This window comes from Anas acuta, chromosome 29 (assembly GCF_963932015.1).
Source record: "Anas acuta chromosome 29, bAnaAcu1.1, whole genome shotgun sequence".
Lineage (NCBI taxonomy): Eukaryota > Metazoa > Chordata > Aves > Anseriformes > Anatidae > Anas > Anas acuta.
Window position 1 is genome coordinate 2919495 of NC_089007.1, and position 17858 is coordinate 2937352.

General features: G+C 58.2%; 1 protein-coding gene across 2 annotated transcripts; it reads right to left on the reverse strand.

Annotated features, from left to right (window-relative positions):
* Positions 1-7: 7 nt before the first annotated feature.
* FIGNL2 (fidgetin like 2) lies at positions 8-17452 on the reverse strand. 2 transcript variants are annotated; one of them, XM_068663624.1, is made up of 2 exons: positions 17305-17452; positions 8-3687 (listed from the first exon to the last, which is right to left on the reverse strand). In XM_068663624.1, exon 2 carries the CDS (start codon positions 3674-3676, stop codon positions 1517-1519), a length of 2160 nt encoding a protein of 719 aa, XP_068519725.1. In that variant the 5' UTR covers positions 3677-3687; positions 17305-17452; the 3' UTR covers positions 8-1516. The 2 variants fall into 2 exon arrangements, with proteins under 2 accessions (XP_068519725.1, XP_068519726.1); XM_068663625.1 differs by having other exon boundaries at positions 17315-17397.
* Positions 17453-17858: the final 406 nt, after the last annotated feature.

Here is a 17858-nt window from a genome sequence, read left to right on the forward strand (position 1 = left end):
TCTCAGGAGGGCTTTCATGTAATCTCTTTAATACTGTGTAATACTTTTCTTTTTAAAATACAGTATTTCTTGAGGTAGACCATTACAGTTCAAAAGCATTTCTTTTTTTTTTTTCAGACATCAATAAGACATGAATTAAATACTTTCATGTACAATATGTTGCAAAATGAGGTAGAAGTGGTTACAGAGAGTGTACAAAGTCAAATATGATAATAATAATAATAAAAAGTCTTCAGGAACCCAGTACCACTTTTTGGAGGCGGTGGGGAGGAGGCGGCTCCCGGAGCAGCCCGGCGCCGGCCTCCCCGGTAATGCCCTTTGCACGTGTGTGCTTCAGTGGGAAACTGCAAAAAAACTGGGGAACCCCCCCAAAAGCTGGCTCCTTTGGCATCCTGAGCATTGGGAGGGTGAAGCCGCCGCTTGGCCCCGCGCCCCCACCGAGGCTTTTCCTGCTCTGCATGCGCAGACCCTGAGGTTCGGGGGGGGGGGGGGAGTTTGCCTCCCAAGCGCAAGACGTAGCGCTAAAAAAATGACTTTTGAACCCAAAAACCCCACCAGCCCACGAGGCCGACGGGGTGGTGACGGAGGCCAAAGGGGGGAGGCGAGCTGAGGTTTATCCAAAAAGCGGTGCTGGCGACAGCTCTCAAACTACGGCACTAGCACTCCTTCCGTCGAAGACACGTTACTCCACCAAACACTACAATAACAATGTTAACAAAAACAAAACAAAACAAAGCAAAATAAAATTATGGCATAATATATGTGAAAAGCACCCAAAATACATTCAACTTTCATCTTTGTAACAGCTTCAAGTTTTTTTTTCTTCTTTTCTTTTCTTTCGCCTTTCTGTCACCCTTTTTGGAAGCAAATGCACAAGACAGCTTTGTCCTAAGACTGCAAACCCTTCACATCTCTTTTTCCTTTTCTGAGAAGATAAAAAGAGTTTTTAAAAACACATTCTTTTTTTTTCTTTTTGTCTGAGGTAATTCTTTTCCTGAGTAGTTAAAAAAGAAAAACAAAAAAATACTACATACCTTACAAAAATAAAAACGAAGTCTAGTATATTAAACAATCTACAGCATTTTACTCCAAACCCCTGGGTTCTGCGATCCCCCCCCTGCCTCCCCCCTCCCCGTGCCGCTTCCTCCGGGCCGAGGGCATCGCTGCCCCGGGCAATTTTTGTTGGAAACAAGGAAAAATGATGGAAACCCAAGCCTCTGCGAACAGGCACGGGGCTCTTGCATCGATCGGGATCAGCGGAAAGCCGAATCCCGGCGCGCCCCCAGCCCCGCTCATCGTGTCGCTGGTCTGGAAGCGGCTGCCCGGGGAGGCAGGAGAATAATAAATAGGTTATCCTGAGTTCAGTGAGCGACTGCTTCCAAAAAGCGAAGAACCAAACCAGCCCAGTCACGTCAGAAACCATGAGAAAGAGGTACGGTGGTTGTCGTCGGGTCTTCCCGGGGAGGCTCGCGCGGTTCGGGGGGCGGCGGGCGGTCACCCCCCGGGGGCCGCGCCGTCAGTGCCTGGACCCGTACATCTTATCCCACTCCGCGAACAAGTCCAGCTCCTTCTGCGAGGTGGCGGGGCGGACCTTGCAGAAAGCTTTCTCGAAGTCCTTGTAGGAGGTGGGCTGGATCTGGCCCGGCAAGCCGTGCAGCGTGGTGGCCCCGGCGTGCTGGCAGAGCTGGATCAGCTCCCCGCCCGAGAAGCTCTCCGTGTGCTGCACGAGGGAGGCCATCTCCCGCTCGCTCAGGCAGGAGCCCTGCTGAGCCAGCACGTGGTGGAGGATCTGCCGCCGGGCGATGCTGTCCGGCGGGGAGATGTAGAAGCGCTTGGCGAAGCGCCGGTGGGAAGCCTCGTCCATGCTGCCGGGCCGCGAGGTGGTCCCAATGATGACCACGTTCTGCTCGGCCGAGGTAGCTACGTTGTCCAGGTAGGAGAGGAGCTGGGACTTGAGGTTTCCAGCCTGGCCGCTGTCCTGGGCCACCAGCAGGGCCTCCGCCTCGGTGAGGAGCACCACCGAGGGCTGCCGGCACTTGGCCACGAAGAAGACGGTCTGCAGGATCTTCTCGGCTTCGGCTTTCCAGGTGGAGAGCAGGGCCGTGCCGCTGAGCTTCAGCAGGGTGGAGCCCAGCTGGGTGGAGATGCAGCGGCTCAGCAGGGTTTTCCCCGTGCCACGAGGCCCGAAGAGCAGGATGGTGCGGGGCGGCCGGCTCGCCCCGGTGTAGGCGCCGGGCCGCAGGATGGGCCACACCAGCTCCTCCTCGATGGTGGCCTTCACGGAGACCTGCCCGGCGATGTCCGTCCACTGCACGGGCGGCCCGCGCTCCACGATCTTGGTGTTCACCAGCTCCAACACCAGCGGGTCGACGTTTTTGGGCTGCTCCTCCACCGGCGGGCTGCCGAAGACGGGCGCCTTGGGCGGCAGCCGCAGTGGGAAGGGGGGCCCCAGCTCGGCCGCCCGCTCCCCGTTGGCGAGGGGGGGGCTGAACTTCTCGAAGGGCTCCGCTGGCCGTAGCGGGGCCTCCCCGGTGCCATAGGGTGGCGAGACCATGCTCTTCATCGGCTGCCCGCCGTACTTGCCGCTGTGCTCCTCGGTGCTCCCCGCTCCCGCCGGCCTCTTGCCGGCACTCGGGAACCCGTTGCCCCGGCACTCGCCGTTGTCCGACATGGGGTAGGGGGACTTTGGCTGCTCGTAGCTGTATTTCCGATACCTGCCCTCTGCCTCGTCCTCCCCGCCGGAGATATCGAAGGCTTTCCTCTTCAGGGCACCCGCCGCCTCGGTGCCCAGGGGTGGCACGGCCAGGGGGGCCAAGCCAGCCCCTTGGTAGCCGTACGCCGGCACCACGGGCGGGCGGGCAGCAGGCGGCGGGGCCGGGAGCGGGGTGGGCGCTGCGATGCCCGAGGGCAGGTAGGAGGCAGAGGGATGGGGCGGGTGGATGGCCCCGTAGCCCGGCTGCGGCGCGTAGCTGCCCGAGGCGTAGTTGTAGACGGGGCCGGAGGAGCCGTAGCCCGGCACCAAGGCGGACGAGGGGTGCGTGGGCTGCAGGAGCCCCGAGCCGTGCAGGGCGGGCGGGTGCGGGGGGGCAAGTGCTGTGCTGGGCTGGGCGCAGTAGCCAGAGGGCAAGTAGGTGCCGCCGTAGCCTGTGGGGTACTCCTGAGATGAGCCCAGCCCGCCGGAGCCGGCCGCTCCTCCGCACGAGTTCCCAGGGTAGATGGGATCGGCGAGGTTGGCGGACACCACCGGGGAGCCGCCAAGCCCCAGCGGCGCGCTGCCGGCGGGGACGGCGGGTGGCACCACCGCCTTGGCACCGGGGAGGCCATCGTGGATGGGGGTCAGCGGGTAGGCGCCGTCGGAGCCGTGTGGCACGGGCCAGGGCTCCCCGTCCCCCTTCTGCCCGTTAACCGGCCCGAAGGCGCCATCCCCGTAGCTGCTCAGCGCCGGGCGCTCGTAGGGCGCATCCAGCACCCCCGAGTACTTCTCGGCGTACCTCTTGAGGAGGTTGGAGGCGGTGAGGGCCGAGATGTCGTCGTTGGCCCAGGCGTAGTTGAAGCGCTGGCGGGTGCTGGGGTACAGGTCGGACTTGTGGGCTGGCGAGGAGGTGGTGGAGGAGACGTCGAGGTGCTGCTCCGGCCACTGGTTCAGGGACTGGGCATGCTCTGGTGACCAGTGCATCTTCGACAGACCTGGGGGACACAGGGTGGAGGTAGGGTGAGACCAATGATAGAAGGACAAACGCCTCTCTGCACCCAAACCCCACGGTACCACGGTATCCATCTGGACCACTTTGCACCCCCCAGCTCCAAACGTACGCTCTGAATTATGCACCTCCCATGCGAAAAGCCCCTCGACCGCCCTCTTGAATCGACTAATGCAAAAATCTTGCACAACCAACGCAAAAATCTTGCACCAGTGATGAAATCACCCCCGACTACCGGCAACAGAACACGTCGCCCCACAGAATGTGACAGCCACGGCACCAGCCCGTGCCCTCAGGACGCCCACCTCCACCTCCACCTCCCAAAGCCCACCGGCAGCTCCAGCCCCTGCGTCCCTCTCCCCAAGCTGGGGCTCGCTCCCTTTTTTTTCCAGGGCCCCGAAGCCATGCACTGGCCGGCCACTGCAAAGCCAGCATTAATAGCATACCGAGGCACTCGTGATAATTATAATGCACGTGGTATTAATAGCACATTAATAGTGTTTCGCATATTAATAGCACGAAGAGGGCTGGGGTAAAGCGCAGACAATGCGAGCAGCTCCACGCAGCCCCGAGCATCCAGCACGGCTCCTGCCCAAGGAACAAAGCCCGGGTGGGAGCCGTGCAAATTCCAGCTTTCCAAGGTGGTTGGGGCCCGGGGGCTTGCATTGCACGCTTGCACACGCACGTGGGAAGCAGCCCCTCCACCTGGGCTCAGCACAAGCCTCGCCAGCATCTCTCCGCTCAGCCGCTCGCCCCGCTGCCTGCTGGCAACATTTTTCGGCAAAGGGGAAGAGCGAAAAGCGCCGGCCAGCACCCAGCCCTGCCACGGCGGCGTGCCCCATTGTTATCTGCGTGCGGGTCCCCCGCGCCCCCCCAGCAGCCCCCCTGCCCTCCTGCACAAAGCCGCAGGGACGGCTGCAGCGGGAGCGGGAGGGCCCTCGCGCACCATTCACCGCCGCGCTCAGCCTTTAAGCCACTTTGTGACCACAGCACAATTAGATTACTTAATGCTTTAATTGACTTATATGGCATTTGTACTTCCACTTTGGATATCAAACTTACACAAGAGGATTTAAATGGCGGCTTTGCGTGGCTTTATCCGGCATCCTCCCTGCATTTACTTGCCATTATTAAAGTGCTACCGATAGATAAACGTTCAGACAGAGACAGCCAAGACAGCCTGCGGGAAAGGGCCCTTTTTAATGAGCACAAAGGAGAACGCTTTCCAATAAACCTTTGCTCCCGCAGCAGATTTTCCCCGAGCTGTACATGGGCTCTGGCTGGGCAGAGAGAGGTGGTGGCGGCCAAGGGGGACCTTTCCCCTCTGGCTGGGAGCAAAAGGCACGAAGAAGCTATTAAAAGGAAAAATGAGGTTTGGGGTGAGGAACAAAACATTATATACACATAATTTTTCTTGGAGGACACTAAAGCACCAGGAGTTTCCATCCTTGTTCCACGCTGTGACACCAGCCAGGAAACCCCTTTCTAGGTCAGGACCCCAGCGTGTTGCCAAACTGCAAGAAAAAGCTGTTTCTGGCCCAAAAGAGCTTCCAGTGGTGAGATCCCGTGGGTGCTCAGAGTGGCTCTGGCACATGCCAAGCCACGCAGCAGCCCCTCTGTGCTGGAAACGCAGGGCAGCAAAACGCATTGGCAAACGCGGGGGCACGGGGCCAGTGGGGACGCACTGGGGATGCAAATCCAGGGACTGCAGCTGCACCAGGAGCCAGGTGCAAACCCAAAACTGGTGTGCAACTCACAAATCCGGGCAGTGCTAGCTTAATTTCCCACGAAAACACCCCAACAAGGATGAGCACAGTCACTGGGTTATTTCTCCGAGCAGTGCTCTGCTTTTTTTCCCCATAGCATGAGCTGATGCCAACACCTGAAGCCTTTGGATGCCAGCTAAGAGCTGGGTGTCTAAAAGCAGGCACAGAGCTAGGAATTTTCGGATGCCTAAAATGACCCTGAGACTGGTGGCTGGCAGCCCAATGTCACCGTGTGGTGGTGGCCGGGACTGGTCCTCCAGCTCCATCCCCAGCACCGAGCCTCGCGGCAAAGCAGCAGCGAGAAAAGGGGCAGGGGGGGTCTGGGGGTCTCCCTGGGCACATCAACACAGCCGTGCATCTGCGCTGCTGCCAGCAGGAGACGTTCAGGGCACCGCTGCAGCGAGAAAAGCAAACAAGAGCGTGAAAAGACCGAAAACCGCTTCCATCTGACCCCTTTAAACATGAGCCGCAGCCGGGAGACGTAAAACCGAGCGAAAACCCCATCACACCCTTAAAAACCCGACCGGCCAGCGAAGGGGGAGGGCTGGCAGGCCCCGGAGAAGTTGTCAGGGGGCTGCAATGTAACGTGAATGAGCTCTCAGAGCGGGACAGATGTTTCAATGCTCCCCTTGGCAGTGTGAGAAAATTACTGTCCAGTGACCAAATGGCACGGCCGGTTCCCACCCTCGCTGCTGGCCCATTATCTAAAGCGCAAGACAAAGGCGGGGAGGGGGGGCTGGGCAGGGGAGAATCCTATTGTTCCCTCCCGCCCTAATTATGGAAATCTTGTTAATCTATTCAGCAGCAACTCTGAACTGGGCTTTTGTTAGGGGGCTTTTTAGCCGCGCACAACCGGGGCGCACCGCCAAGGGTGTCCAACCACTCGGCCTTGGGGACGGGGTGCGCTCCCCGACGCTGTCCCACCCCCAAGGAAAGCTCAGGCCGAGCGATTTGAGGGCCAACCATGAAGCTTTGGGCTCCCCAGCATCGTCCTGGTGTGGCTGCCTTTGTTGGAGGCTCGCGGGGCAGCCACGGCACGGCCAGCACTGGATGCAAACCCAACGCGGGCGAATGACACGAGGCAGCGTGCGCTGGTGGCAGCAGTGACCAGCTCTCCCCCGAGGGATCAGCGAGGGGTCGAAGGGATTTGGATGGCAAAGAAGGGGGCAGAGAACATGGAGCAAACGGGCTCGAGCTGAGGAAGCGCTCAAGCTGGGGTTTAAACCCAGCCAAGAGCCACGCAGGAGCAGCCCCAGCCCTGAGAGCACCGGCTGTGCCTCAGTTTCCCCCTTGCTCTGCTCAGCCGTTCCTGCTGGGTTTTGCTCATCCTGCTGCTGCCTTCCTGGTTCATCTGCCAAGAGCTCCTCAGTCGTGGAGGATCTGTGCTTTTGAAGAAGACTCTGGGTAGTTTCATCATCGCCGCACCATCCGCAGCAGCTTCTTGTCCTGAGCCTGCCTGGGCTTTAATTCCCCCACCTGAAAACTTTGGGCCCAGAGGGAGCAAACCCACCTGCGGGGGGGTCTCATTTCTCAGCCCACCCCTCACCAAACACTTCCCACAGCCCTTACAAACGCTGCTAACACAGATCTCCTCCACCAGCTGCACGGGTTTGCCATGTGGGATTTTCCTATCAGCACCCAGAGCTGCATCCAGACAAGAACCTGGACCCCCCTGAGCCGACAGCTCCACTTTGCAGCTGGATTTGTGGCACCGAGAGGGGTTTGTGTCTGTGCAGAGACACTCCAGGTCTTGCAGCGTGCCTCAGCACTCGGACGGCCGTTGGGTTTTCGGCCACGGTTCAGCGCTTTGCTGCTCGGAGCTGCGGGAGACGCGCTGCTCCGCTGGAGGCTGAGCAGCACTGAGAGCTTCGAGGCGAAAGGCGAGGCGGAAAAAAAAATGCAGGAAGGGAGAACAGACTTTCCCGATTCAGCCCAGCGCGCGGGAGGCCGCAGGAGCGACTGTATTTCTTTTAAATGAGGCATTTCCTGATGATCTTTTTTGGCTGCTGCTGCGAGGAGCTCGCCCTGGGTTGGCTCACCCCTGTCTCACAACCGCAGCGTAGGCAGAGCGCAACGGCGTTCGGGCGAGTCAGATCCCGGCAATAAATGAGAATTATGACACCCGCTATGGACCCGAGAAACCTTTTAGCATCGATGCTGTAGATCCCAGCAACATTTCTGCACGCTGATCAACTCCTTTCAGCCAGATCCCGGGCATCTCCATGCCCTGGTGGGTCCGCGCCAGGCCAAGCAGCGGGGCAGGGACCCCCCCAGCCCCAGGCTGGAGCATCCGCGCTGCCCACCCGTATATCAAGTGCAGAGCAGCTGGACATCAGGACGAAACGGAGACCGGCCAATGGGCCACAGCCCATCTGTGCTGCTCCACGACCCAGCCAGCAAATGAAAAATTAATACGTGTCCGCTCAGCCTGGCAGCAGCTGAGCATCACCCATCTGTCAAGGCAGGACCCGAAACTCGCCCCTAAATGTCACGGGAGGAAACTGGACGCAGGGGGTGCCCCGGGAGTCCCCAGAATCAGGGGGTATGGGCAGCAAAATCAGGATGTTATTAATAACAGGCTGGTTCAATCAGTGGTTTGAGGAATTTCATTGCCTCCCCCAGACGTTGCTTCCCACTCGCCTGCCCTAAAAGCCCTCGTTTTCCATAGGAAGTTCACTGGGGAGACATTTCAGCTGTGACCTCCCGGTAGATCCTTGCTTGAAGGAGAGTTCCCAGGTAGGAAGGAGGTTTTTGGTAAAAGCTTCGTTGAGCATTTAGGTCATCAAAGCCTGCTGTCCCCTGAGGTGGTCTCTGGGTGGGTGCTCAAGGTGCAGGAGAAACCTCAGCTTTCCTGGAGAACGGGGCCGTGGCCCATGGGTGCTGCTCAGGTCCCTTCTGGGACTGAAAATTTCATTCCTTGATGCCAGGCGAGGTCCCCAGAGCCGGGCTTGGCTGCAGCACGTTGGGCCCAGCCCATTTTCCAAGGATTACATTAGAGAGGAAAATCCATTTCTAATCAGCAGAACAATTTCCCCAAGCAGACGTGGCCCCATAAAAAGGTCAGGAGGTCAAACGGACCCAATTTGCATGAGATCTGCATAACAAGGGAGGGTGGCGAGCATGCCCCTGGAGCACCCGGTTTTGGGTTTTGGCCCTGCAGGTTTGTGGGGTCGACGGGAAGACGTCGGGATGTGGTCCAGAGGCATCTGGCATCACCAGAGAAGGTGCTCTGAAGAGCTTCATGTCCTGACCTCATCCCATTCAAAGCCACTTGCTGAAAGACATCAGGACGTGCCGCGTCCCCCCGTGGTCCCAAAAGAAGGGTGCTGTGAAAGGCATCGTGGATGCAACGCGCCCTGCATGATTCTTCCCTTCCTGCCACGGCTCCGTGGTGCCAGCAGCAGCAGCAGCACCGTGGGACCCTCCTGGTTTGTGGGATCCTCGCTGCGCCACGAGGAGCAAAGCAGAAGCGTAATGGGGCCGGACGCAGCTCTGGGTCTCTGCTCTGCTGCCACGGATGTGAAGGGGGAATAATTCTTGCTGTGCGCAGTCCCACGTGGAGCAGAAGCGGGTTTTGGTGCTGGGATCAGGACGCGGTGCTCGTGCAAGCAGTGGCACAGGGCCAGCAGCTGTCCTCGTGCTGTGCTGTGGTGATGGGTTCCAGGAATTCCCAGAGGCTGACAGAGCCCCCGGAGGGATTTTGCAGGCTACAAGTCCCTGGCTTGCAAGTGGCAAAGCCCAGAGGCTGGCACGACGAGGGAGCAGCACGGGCACAGTCGTGGTCCCCCCCTAATGCACGCGGTGCTGCTGGCCAACACAGCTCAACCTGTCATGGGCCAGCTCGAGGCCCAGATTTTCTTTTTGATATTTTTCTATAAATACCAGGGGGAGGAAGGTTTACAGCAAGGACCGGTGCTGCTGCACCCAGGGAGCCACGGTTTGCTTTGTGCCCAGCACCGTGCGCGCACCCAAGCCTCAGACAGACCCTCTGCTGTCTGTGAGCCCGGATATGTGCGTGAAACCCAAAAGGTTGAGGGCGATTTTCAGTATTTCCCTTTGCAAGAAGAAAGCATCACGGCTACGTTTTGTTTTCCCACAAGCACTGAGCAATTTTGGACACTGTGGCACCCCCAGTCCCTTCACCCAGCCCAGGACCTCTCCTCCCCGGGTATTTTTCACGCTGCAGCTCCAATAACGAACTCCCCCGGGGGGCAAAGCCAAGCCAGGAGCCACCAGCCCCAGGTCCCCCTCCTGCTCTATCTGCTCCAATATCTCGGCTGCAGCCAGGTCGTGGCTGGAGGCTGTGGAGGAAGCGGGAGCGGGGCTGCAGCAGGGAGATAATTTGCCGCGTGCACCGGAGCCTGTCGCAGCGGTAGCTGTAACGCTCCAGCTCATATCCTCCACGGAACGAATCAATCTTAATTAACTCTAATTCTGGATAGCCTCCCTGCCCCATCCAGCGCCTTTAGAAACGCCGTTGTATTTTCTGCCTCGGTGCCTTCCCCAGGCAGCGCGCTCCGGGGGGAATTGAGCAAAAAAACCCTCTTTTTACCGCTGCATCTCCATCCTCTCGGTCCCCTTGTGCCCCCGTTCTGTGCCTGGCAGGAGGGCAGACCCCAGCCCCAGCCCCTGTTTAACACCTTCCCGTGCTTCCCGGAGCATCACGCACCGCAACGCGTCCAGCCCCGCTCGCGCAGCGCCTTGGGGGAGGCCTCTCGGTGCCTTTTGTTTTCACAAGCCTTTTGACTCGCTGATTCTTTTTTAAACACCGCCCCAGCAGCCTGAAAAGCAGAGGTCCCTCCTGCACTCCATTCACTAATGGATTTTCCAGAAGTTCCCTTTTTGGGCTGCTTTCTTTGCTGACACCGCTGCCCTCATCCAGGCTGCATCTCCCCTCTGCAATGCGCCTCTGCTTGCAGGGACGGACGGACGGACGCTGACTTTGGGGACCCACGTGCTGCACTCGGAGCTCCTACAGCTCCTAAAGCTTCTTGCACCGTTATTTGCCTTATCGTTAAAGCAGGGTACGAGCACCTCTGCCAGTTATTACACGTTTGTGCATTCCTGCTCAAAAACAAAATTGGTTAAACAACAACAAGTCGGGAATTCGCCTCCAAAAACAGGAGCTCTGGGGGATGGCAGGTCCAGCCTAAACACCAGGAGGCTGAAAATTGCTGCTCCAGACCCTGCTACATCCCTGGGGAGGCTTCACCCCCAGCCCTGACGGCAGCCTCAGAGTGAAGGCATCGACGCTCCCCGGTGCTGGGAAATTGGGGCGAAGTTTTGAGCCGCGCTGGCTCCACGCAGCCTCCAAGAGCGCATCGATCGGGCAGCGCCGGGCCTGTCTCCGAGAGCTAATCCTAGGGCAGAAATAATTCATTTTCCTCCCTTTTCAGCAGCCACTCATTAAAAAGTAATCACCTTGTACGAGGAGGATATGAACAGCCCAAGGTCAGATCCATAATTGCGTTATTTCTGGAGCACATACCTGGCTCGGGCGACCGACGGCCACGCTCTGACCCCAGCCCTGCTGCCCCCCCCTGGGATCTGAGCCCTGCCCCACTGCACAGCTTGGAGCTGAGGAAGAGGAAGATGAAGGTGGAAACATCCCCGCATCGCCAGCCCTCTGCCAGTGCTGCCCACCAGCGCACCCGCATCACACTACGGGGACGTCGCTCTCCATCCACTCCAAGCACCCGCAACGCCTAAAGGGGGTGGAAATATTCTTTATTTTCACCTTGCTGGCACTTGGCTGCTTTATAAGGGTGAAGCTGCAAAGAGTAAGATAAAACTGTAAGGTGCAGGTGAGAAAATGCCGAAATAACAGGCGGGAAGCTGTGCTGCTGGCACCAGCAGCTCTGCCACCCGCAGCCCCACGCGCCTCTCGCATCCAGCTCAGCTGCCACATCCCCGTCCCCTCCTCACCGCCCAATTCCTCAGCTCCCAGCCAGCACCAACATCCTCCTCCTCCTGTCGGGACACACGGCTGCAGCCTTCGCCCCGAGCACGAGGGCTGCCCACCCCGTAAATCCATTTCCTGCATTCCTCACCCCGGTAAGCAGGGAGCCCCCGGGGCTCATTCACACGTGGAGCCGATGCCGGGCACCTCAGCGCGCTCTCGGGTTACTACAAACCCACTCAGCACATAAAATCCTTCCCAGCGCTGTTATTTATTCCCCTGGGCACCGGAGCTGCAGGCGAGGAGGAGGCGAGTCCCTGCCCGACAAACGGGGGCCACGAGGTTTAGCCGGCTCGCAGCACGTTATTGTTTCAGCAGATTTATGCTTGCAACATGTGGCCTGATTCAGCATTTCGAAGGAGGAGGGGAAGATGCTCTGGGAACCGGCTGGAGCACGGGGCTGGGATGGGGCTGGAGCATGGGGGACGGGATGGGGATGGGACAGGGATGGGACAGGGATGGGACAGGGATGGGACAGGGATGTGGTAGTCCCAGATCTGACCTGTCCTGGTTTCAGTTAGCACAGAATTAATAAACTATGCAGAATAGGTAAGAAAATCCCCACGTCTCAGCATCGGAAGCAGGAATGCTGCAAGGTTTTGGTGCTGGGTTTTGTGCTGCCTGATCACACAGGGTCAGCTCGGGAGCCTGGCGTCACCACCGGTGACATGGGGAGCAGGACACGGAGCGCTGCCCCAAGCAGGCAGGACCTGCCCATGGCATTTGGGACAAGCCCTTCACAACCTCTCCAACACCTCTCACACAGCTCAGGTTCCCAGTACATCACCCCTGGTGTTTCATTACCCCTCTCTGCAGCCACCGGTCCCCTCCCCACCGCTCACACCCACACCCTCATGTCCCGGGAGGCGTCGGGATGCGGGACGCAGACGGGTGCTCCGCGGGTTCCCCAAATCATGAGCACACCTTGCTGCTCCCCTGCACTCATCCCTTCCTCCTTTCCCTCGCAGAGCAGCGTTGCTGCGTGCAGCCCTCACAAGACAGGCGGTGGCAAACAAGGAGAGGAGCTGGGGCTCGCCGCAAGCCCAGCTGACAACGTCCCCGTGCACCACGGAGCTGCCACGGCCCCGCAGAGGACAAGGCAGGAGACAAAGCCATCCGGCAGCTGCTGCTGCTGCTGCTTTCGGAGGCCTAAAGCAACACGAAGGGAGATTAATGACAGCGAGAGCAGCTGAGCTGCTCAGCCACCGGCCGGGGGACGAGGGGACCCAGGCTCCCGCGTCCCCTGCTGCCACGAGTCCCTTCCCAGCTCGGTGCTGCCGCACCTCTCATCTATTTACACAGCAAATTCTTTGTCAGGGACAGCCTCCTCTTATGAGTTTGGCCAGGGCAGGAGAAAGGGGCACTTATTCAGCTATTATTCAGCTTTTTTTTTGTAGGCAAGACAAGTGTGGGTTAAAGTGCAATTTGTCTTGACATTAGTTTTCACTTTCTTGGGGGAAAAAAAAAAAAAAAGTGGCTCTTTTGAAGGAAAACACTCGCCTGGGCACTGCAACCCCAGCAGCCTGGGGACGCCTCTGCTGCTCCTGGCTGGTCTCTAAATGGCACCCAAAATGGGGGGTCCTGGTCCAGGGCTCGGGGCCCCGGGCACCTCCGCAATGCAGACGGTGACGGCATCGCTGCAATGTAATAAACTCGCCCAATTTCTCCTTGATCGAGTTACCTGTGCTCAGGAGAAGGCAGCTGGAAAGAAAAACGTGTAATTTGCACCCTGCCCTGCTCTCAGATGTAAGTCAGCACCGTCCGTGAGGCCTTGGCCGGGTTTATTAGGGCCCCCATAAAGATCAGGGGTTGCTGATAAGCGACCCCAGGCATGCACCACTGCAGGAAAAATTGTGCTAGCGATCTGTACAATTTAACCAACATTAACTTCAGCTGATGACAGGCCACAAGGCCAGGAGAAAGACTTTACAGCGGCCTCGTTACACAGCAAAATAAACTTTGCTGCGGAGAGCCGGGGCTGACTCAAGGCTGTTGCTGTCGTGGAGGGGAAGCTGCGAGCCCTGGCACCGGTGGCCAGCACTGGAGCAGAGCTGGTGGCCAGCAGCAGCATCCTCTGCGGATAAAGACAGGAGGAAAAGTGCAGCAGGGCTGTGGGATGGAGCTGCAAATGTTCGCTTAATGGGGAAATAACACAGCAGCTGAGAAACCCCAAAACGGCCATGAAAGGGGAGCAAGTCCTTCTCGCCATCCCCGAGCAGGAGAACAAGTTTTTCCAAAGAAAAACCAACAGGAGGCAAAAAAGAGGACGGCCAGCAGCGATCGCAGCAAGCAGCAATGCTGGGAACCCACAGCAGAGGTGGCAGCACGAGGACAAACTCTTCCTCCAGACCGGGAACTGCCAGGGCTGGGAAGGAGAAGCTGGGAATTCCCTGATCCCGCAGTGGGAATTTTCCTGCTTGATGCTGATCAATTCTGGTTTGGGCCCAGCGCCATAAACCCGAGCACAGCAGCAGCGGTAACGAGGTTTTTAGGGCGCGGGCATGACAACAGTGCTAAAAACCTGCATTAAGTCGGGTTCTCCTCCCAGCCGGCGTGGACAGGAGGAGAACTCGGTGCACCGGAGCACGGGGACACGCACGCTGCTCACACCCTAGCAGCTGCCTGAGGGGCCAGCACGGCCCAAGAGGGAGAAAAACATCTTTGTTTGCCATAAAAAAAACCTAGAAGAGAAGGTTCTGCCTCGCTGGCACCCGAGCTGGGGGCTGTTTTCTGCAGCTGGGGGGAGAGGGAGGGGGCGCGCCGAGCAAATGAGATGCTCTGAGCCGCGAGGCTCAAGCTCTGCTGCACGCTGCAAAATTACAGCTGACATTTGGGCAGATGTGCGGGGATCTGCCCCGGGATGACAAAGGCAGCGCCCCAACAGCCCCTGCCACACGGCTGAGCGCTGCTTCGAGCCATCTAATCAGTGGAGCTCAAAAACTACAGCTGAAAAGTGTTTACAATGGCATAAATGCAAGGGTCAGCCTCACGCAAGGGTCACGATCGCTTCTCCAGATGCATTAATGTCATCTCGGAGAAATTCCCTTTAGGAATCCACAGGCAAAGCCGGTGTCCCTGCATCCACCACTGGGAGCTGTGGCTGGAGGCATCCCCTTCCCCTGCACACCACTGGTCTGCAGGGCAGAAAGCAGAGGAGCAGAAAACCCAGGACAGCAGAAAGAAGGGAAGGAAGGAGCACATCTGGCCATTTGCGGAGAAACCCGTGGCTGGCGTTTGTACCCTCAGGAATATCTCCTTGCCTGGGAGGATACAAAAAGGATGAAACATCTGCAAACACCCGCGAGGCACAGCACACACATCCAGCCTCTTTCCAGGATTTTTTATAAAATATCGCCAGGAATCTCATCACTAGGAACATAAAGCTGTGCACAACGGTTTGGTTCCTCCTAAATTGCTTCCACTGAAGCAGGACCTGACGCTGGCTTCGGAAGGGATGGCTCCTCCAGCCTTTTTTGTTTACCTTTTCTGATGGAGGAGGAGGAGGAGGTGAATGGGGCAACCCCACGGGCACTGCCCCGGCCTGAGGTTAGGCCCTCGGGGCTGGATTCGGGCACCCAAAACAACAGCCTGGCTTCCAGCAGCTACCGAATCCCCTGGACGGACGTGGGGTGAGAACCCCAAATTTTCAGCCCGCTTATTCGAACGCCTAATTACAGGTCTGGGAGCAGCCCGAAGTGGGCATTTGTGAAAATCACAGCCCCTGCTTGTATCAGGCTGTACAAACACGGAAAGCATCCTCAGGATCATCTCCTGGCAATCAACAAATAAAGGCAAACAGAGCCCCAGCCACGCAGGGGGAAGCACGTTGCCGACCAGAGGCATGGAGCTACGAACGCAGACACCAATTTCTGCTGTTTCTTTCAATAAGCCCCTCCTGGAGAGTTTGCCTTATTTCCGAAGACGTGGTGAAACCCACCTCGGAGCCTTCTCGGCGTTTATTCCACGTTTTTACTTGGGGAATTAGCCCTGGCAGGATGGAGGAGGAGAGCAAGCGTTTTGTGTTACAGGACCGCGGCGAACCGGCACCGAAGCGAGGATGCTGCTAAAACCCCAACCCCGATGTCAGGAGGAAGAAAAAGGCCGGGGGAAAGGGAGGGAGGAGAAAACACCAGTTCCAGATAAGCAATTGTTAACATGATCCATATGGTACACAACTTGCCTTTCTGTTTAACCAAAATGATAATGGCAAAAGGAAAGAATGCGGAGGGGGCTCTGCGGGAGAACAAAGGCGGCTGCCTAAACCCTTCCCTGCAGCCCGGTTAAAAGAAAACTAATTGTGAGAGGGGAGAGCCAGCGCGCTGCTCCTCCGCGGGCTAAGCCGTGCCGAAACCCCACCCCGAGCCCTCTCCTTCTCCTCTCTGAAAGCTTTAAAAATAAACCGCGGAGCGTTTGGGAGAGCGGCGAGTTGCTGCTCCGTGAGTGAAACCGCAGCTGTCAGCAATAAAATAAAATAAAATAAAAATAAAAAAAACAACTGACAAGTATTAACACGGACGTTTTCATAATCAATAATAAACTTTAAATGTAAGCTGCGGCTCAGAACCATCACTGATGTAAACACCAAGTCCATTCCGCTCAGATCTGTGATGAATTCAGGCCGGGGTGTTTATGTTATTGCAGGATCCCGAGGCTTTCCAAGGCACACAATACAGTATGTGCCATTCATTATCCCCGGCAGTCCCCGAAGAGAAAATGTCAACACACTTCTGCTAAAGAGACCTAAAACAAATGTTTAATTTGATAAACAACTCCTGGGCCTCGAACCCCGCAGAAATGCCTGGTGCAGAGCCACCACGAGCCGTGTGCTGGCACCGCGGGAGCGCCGGACCCCAGCCCCCTGTCATCGCCGCGCGGGCTCCACGGCACCGGGATGCAGCTCGGGGAAATCCTCGATTCCAAGGCACGAAACCAGCAAATCGATTCCCAGCCGGCACTTCGTGCGCTCACACACCCTCTACGGAGGCTCAAAGCCCACCAGCAACTCAAGTGTTCTTCTAAAATCACGGCGGCACCTTTGCAATCCGCTCATTGCAAAACAAAAAATAATAATAATAATAATAAAAATAATAATAATAATAATAATAATAATAATAATAATAATAACACGGGCTCCAATTAATGGCACCGTTCATTTTTATCACAGCGGGGGGAAATGAAGCGGGATGCAAACGTGCGCTCGGAGTCTCCAGGAGCAGGAGGCTGTGCGCTGGAGGACACCCTACAAAGCTATTTAATAACCTTTCTGCTTTTTTTTTTTTTTTTTTTTCCTCCCCAGAGCCTTTTGTCCTCCAAGTGGAAGAAGCACACTTAAAAAAAAAAAAAGGAGCAGAAGCAGCACCAGAAGCTGAAGCAGGAGCTTGGGGAAGGGCTCGCAGCGCCGCGGCTGTTTTGGTGCTTGACGTGCGGCGGCGCGGGGGGCGCGCATTGTTTGGGGCCAGGACCCCCCCCGGCACCCCCTCCCCGAGCCCCTCCGGAGCCCGTCCCGTTCCCTCGTGGCTCCCCGATTTTTGTTTTATTTTCTTTTATTTTGGTGGGGGGGTGAAGAGGCGAGGAAAAGGGCAACGGCCGGAGCAGCGGGGGGAGGAGGATGCGCGGTGCCTCTCCGCCTCCCTGCCTCCAACAGCGCCAAATTCGGCCGGTTCCCCCCCCCCAAAAAAAATAACAAAAAACACCCAAGCTCGCCTGATTCCGCCCAGAAACGAACGGGCGGCCCCGAGCAGGGGGGGGGGAGCGAGTAATGGGATGGGATGGGTGGGAGAAGGGGGTTGGGGGGGGGGATGGATTAGGGGATGCTTTCCCAGGAGCCGCCCCTCGATCCTCTTAACCCCCTCCCTGTTCCCGGGGCCCCCCCACTCACCTCCTCATACCGGCGGATCCTAACGCAGCCCGGCGGCGGGCGGCCGTGCGGGGGGCCGCATCCTGCCCCGCTGCCGCCCGGACAATGCGGGGCGGCCCGCGGGCGGCGGGGGCTGGGGGCCGGCGTTGGGGTTGGGGTTGGGGCTGGGGCCGGCTCTGGGCTGGGGCTGGGGCTGGGGCCCCCGCCCGCCGCCCACTGCCCGCCCCCGGGCGGTGCTGGGGCGGAGCGGGGCGGGGGAGAGAGAGAGAGAGAAGCGGCCCCCAGGGGGCGGCGGGGGTGGGGGGGCTTTGGGGGGGGGGGAGTAAGGGGAGGACGGGGGAAGGGAGCTGGGGTGGTGCTGGAGAGGGGTTGGGGATGGATTCGGCTCCCAGCCCGGCCGGGGGTGGCTCGGCACAAAGGTGCGGGGAGGAGGGGGTGGAGAGGGAGGGTTGGACCCCGCTGGGCATCGCTGGCCCCCAGTGGATTGTGTCCCTGAACCCATTCACCCCGACATCCTGCACCCCAGCACCCCAGCACCCCAACATCCTGCACCCCAGCACCCACACACTGCAACA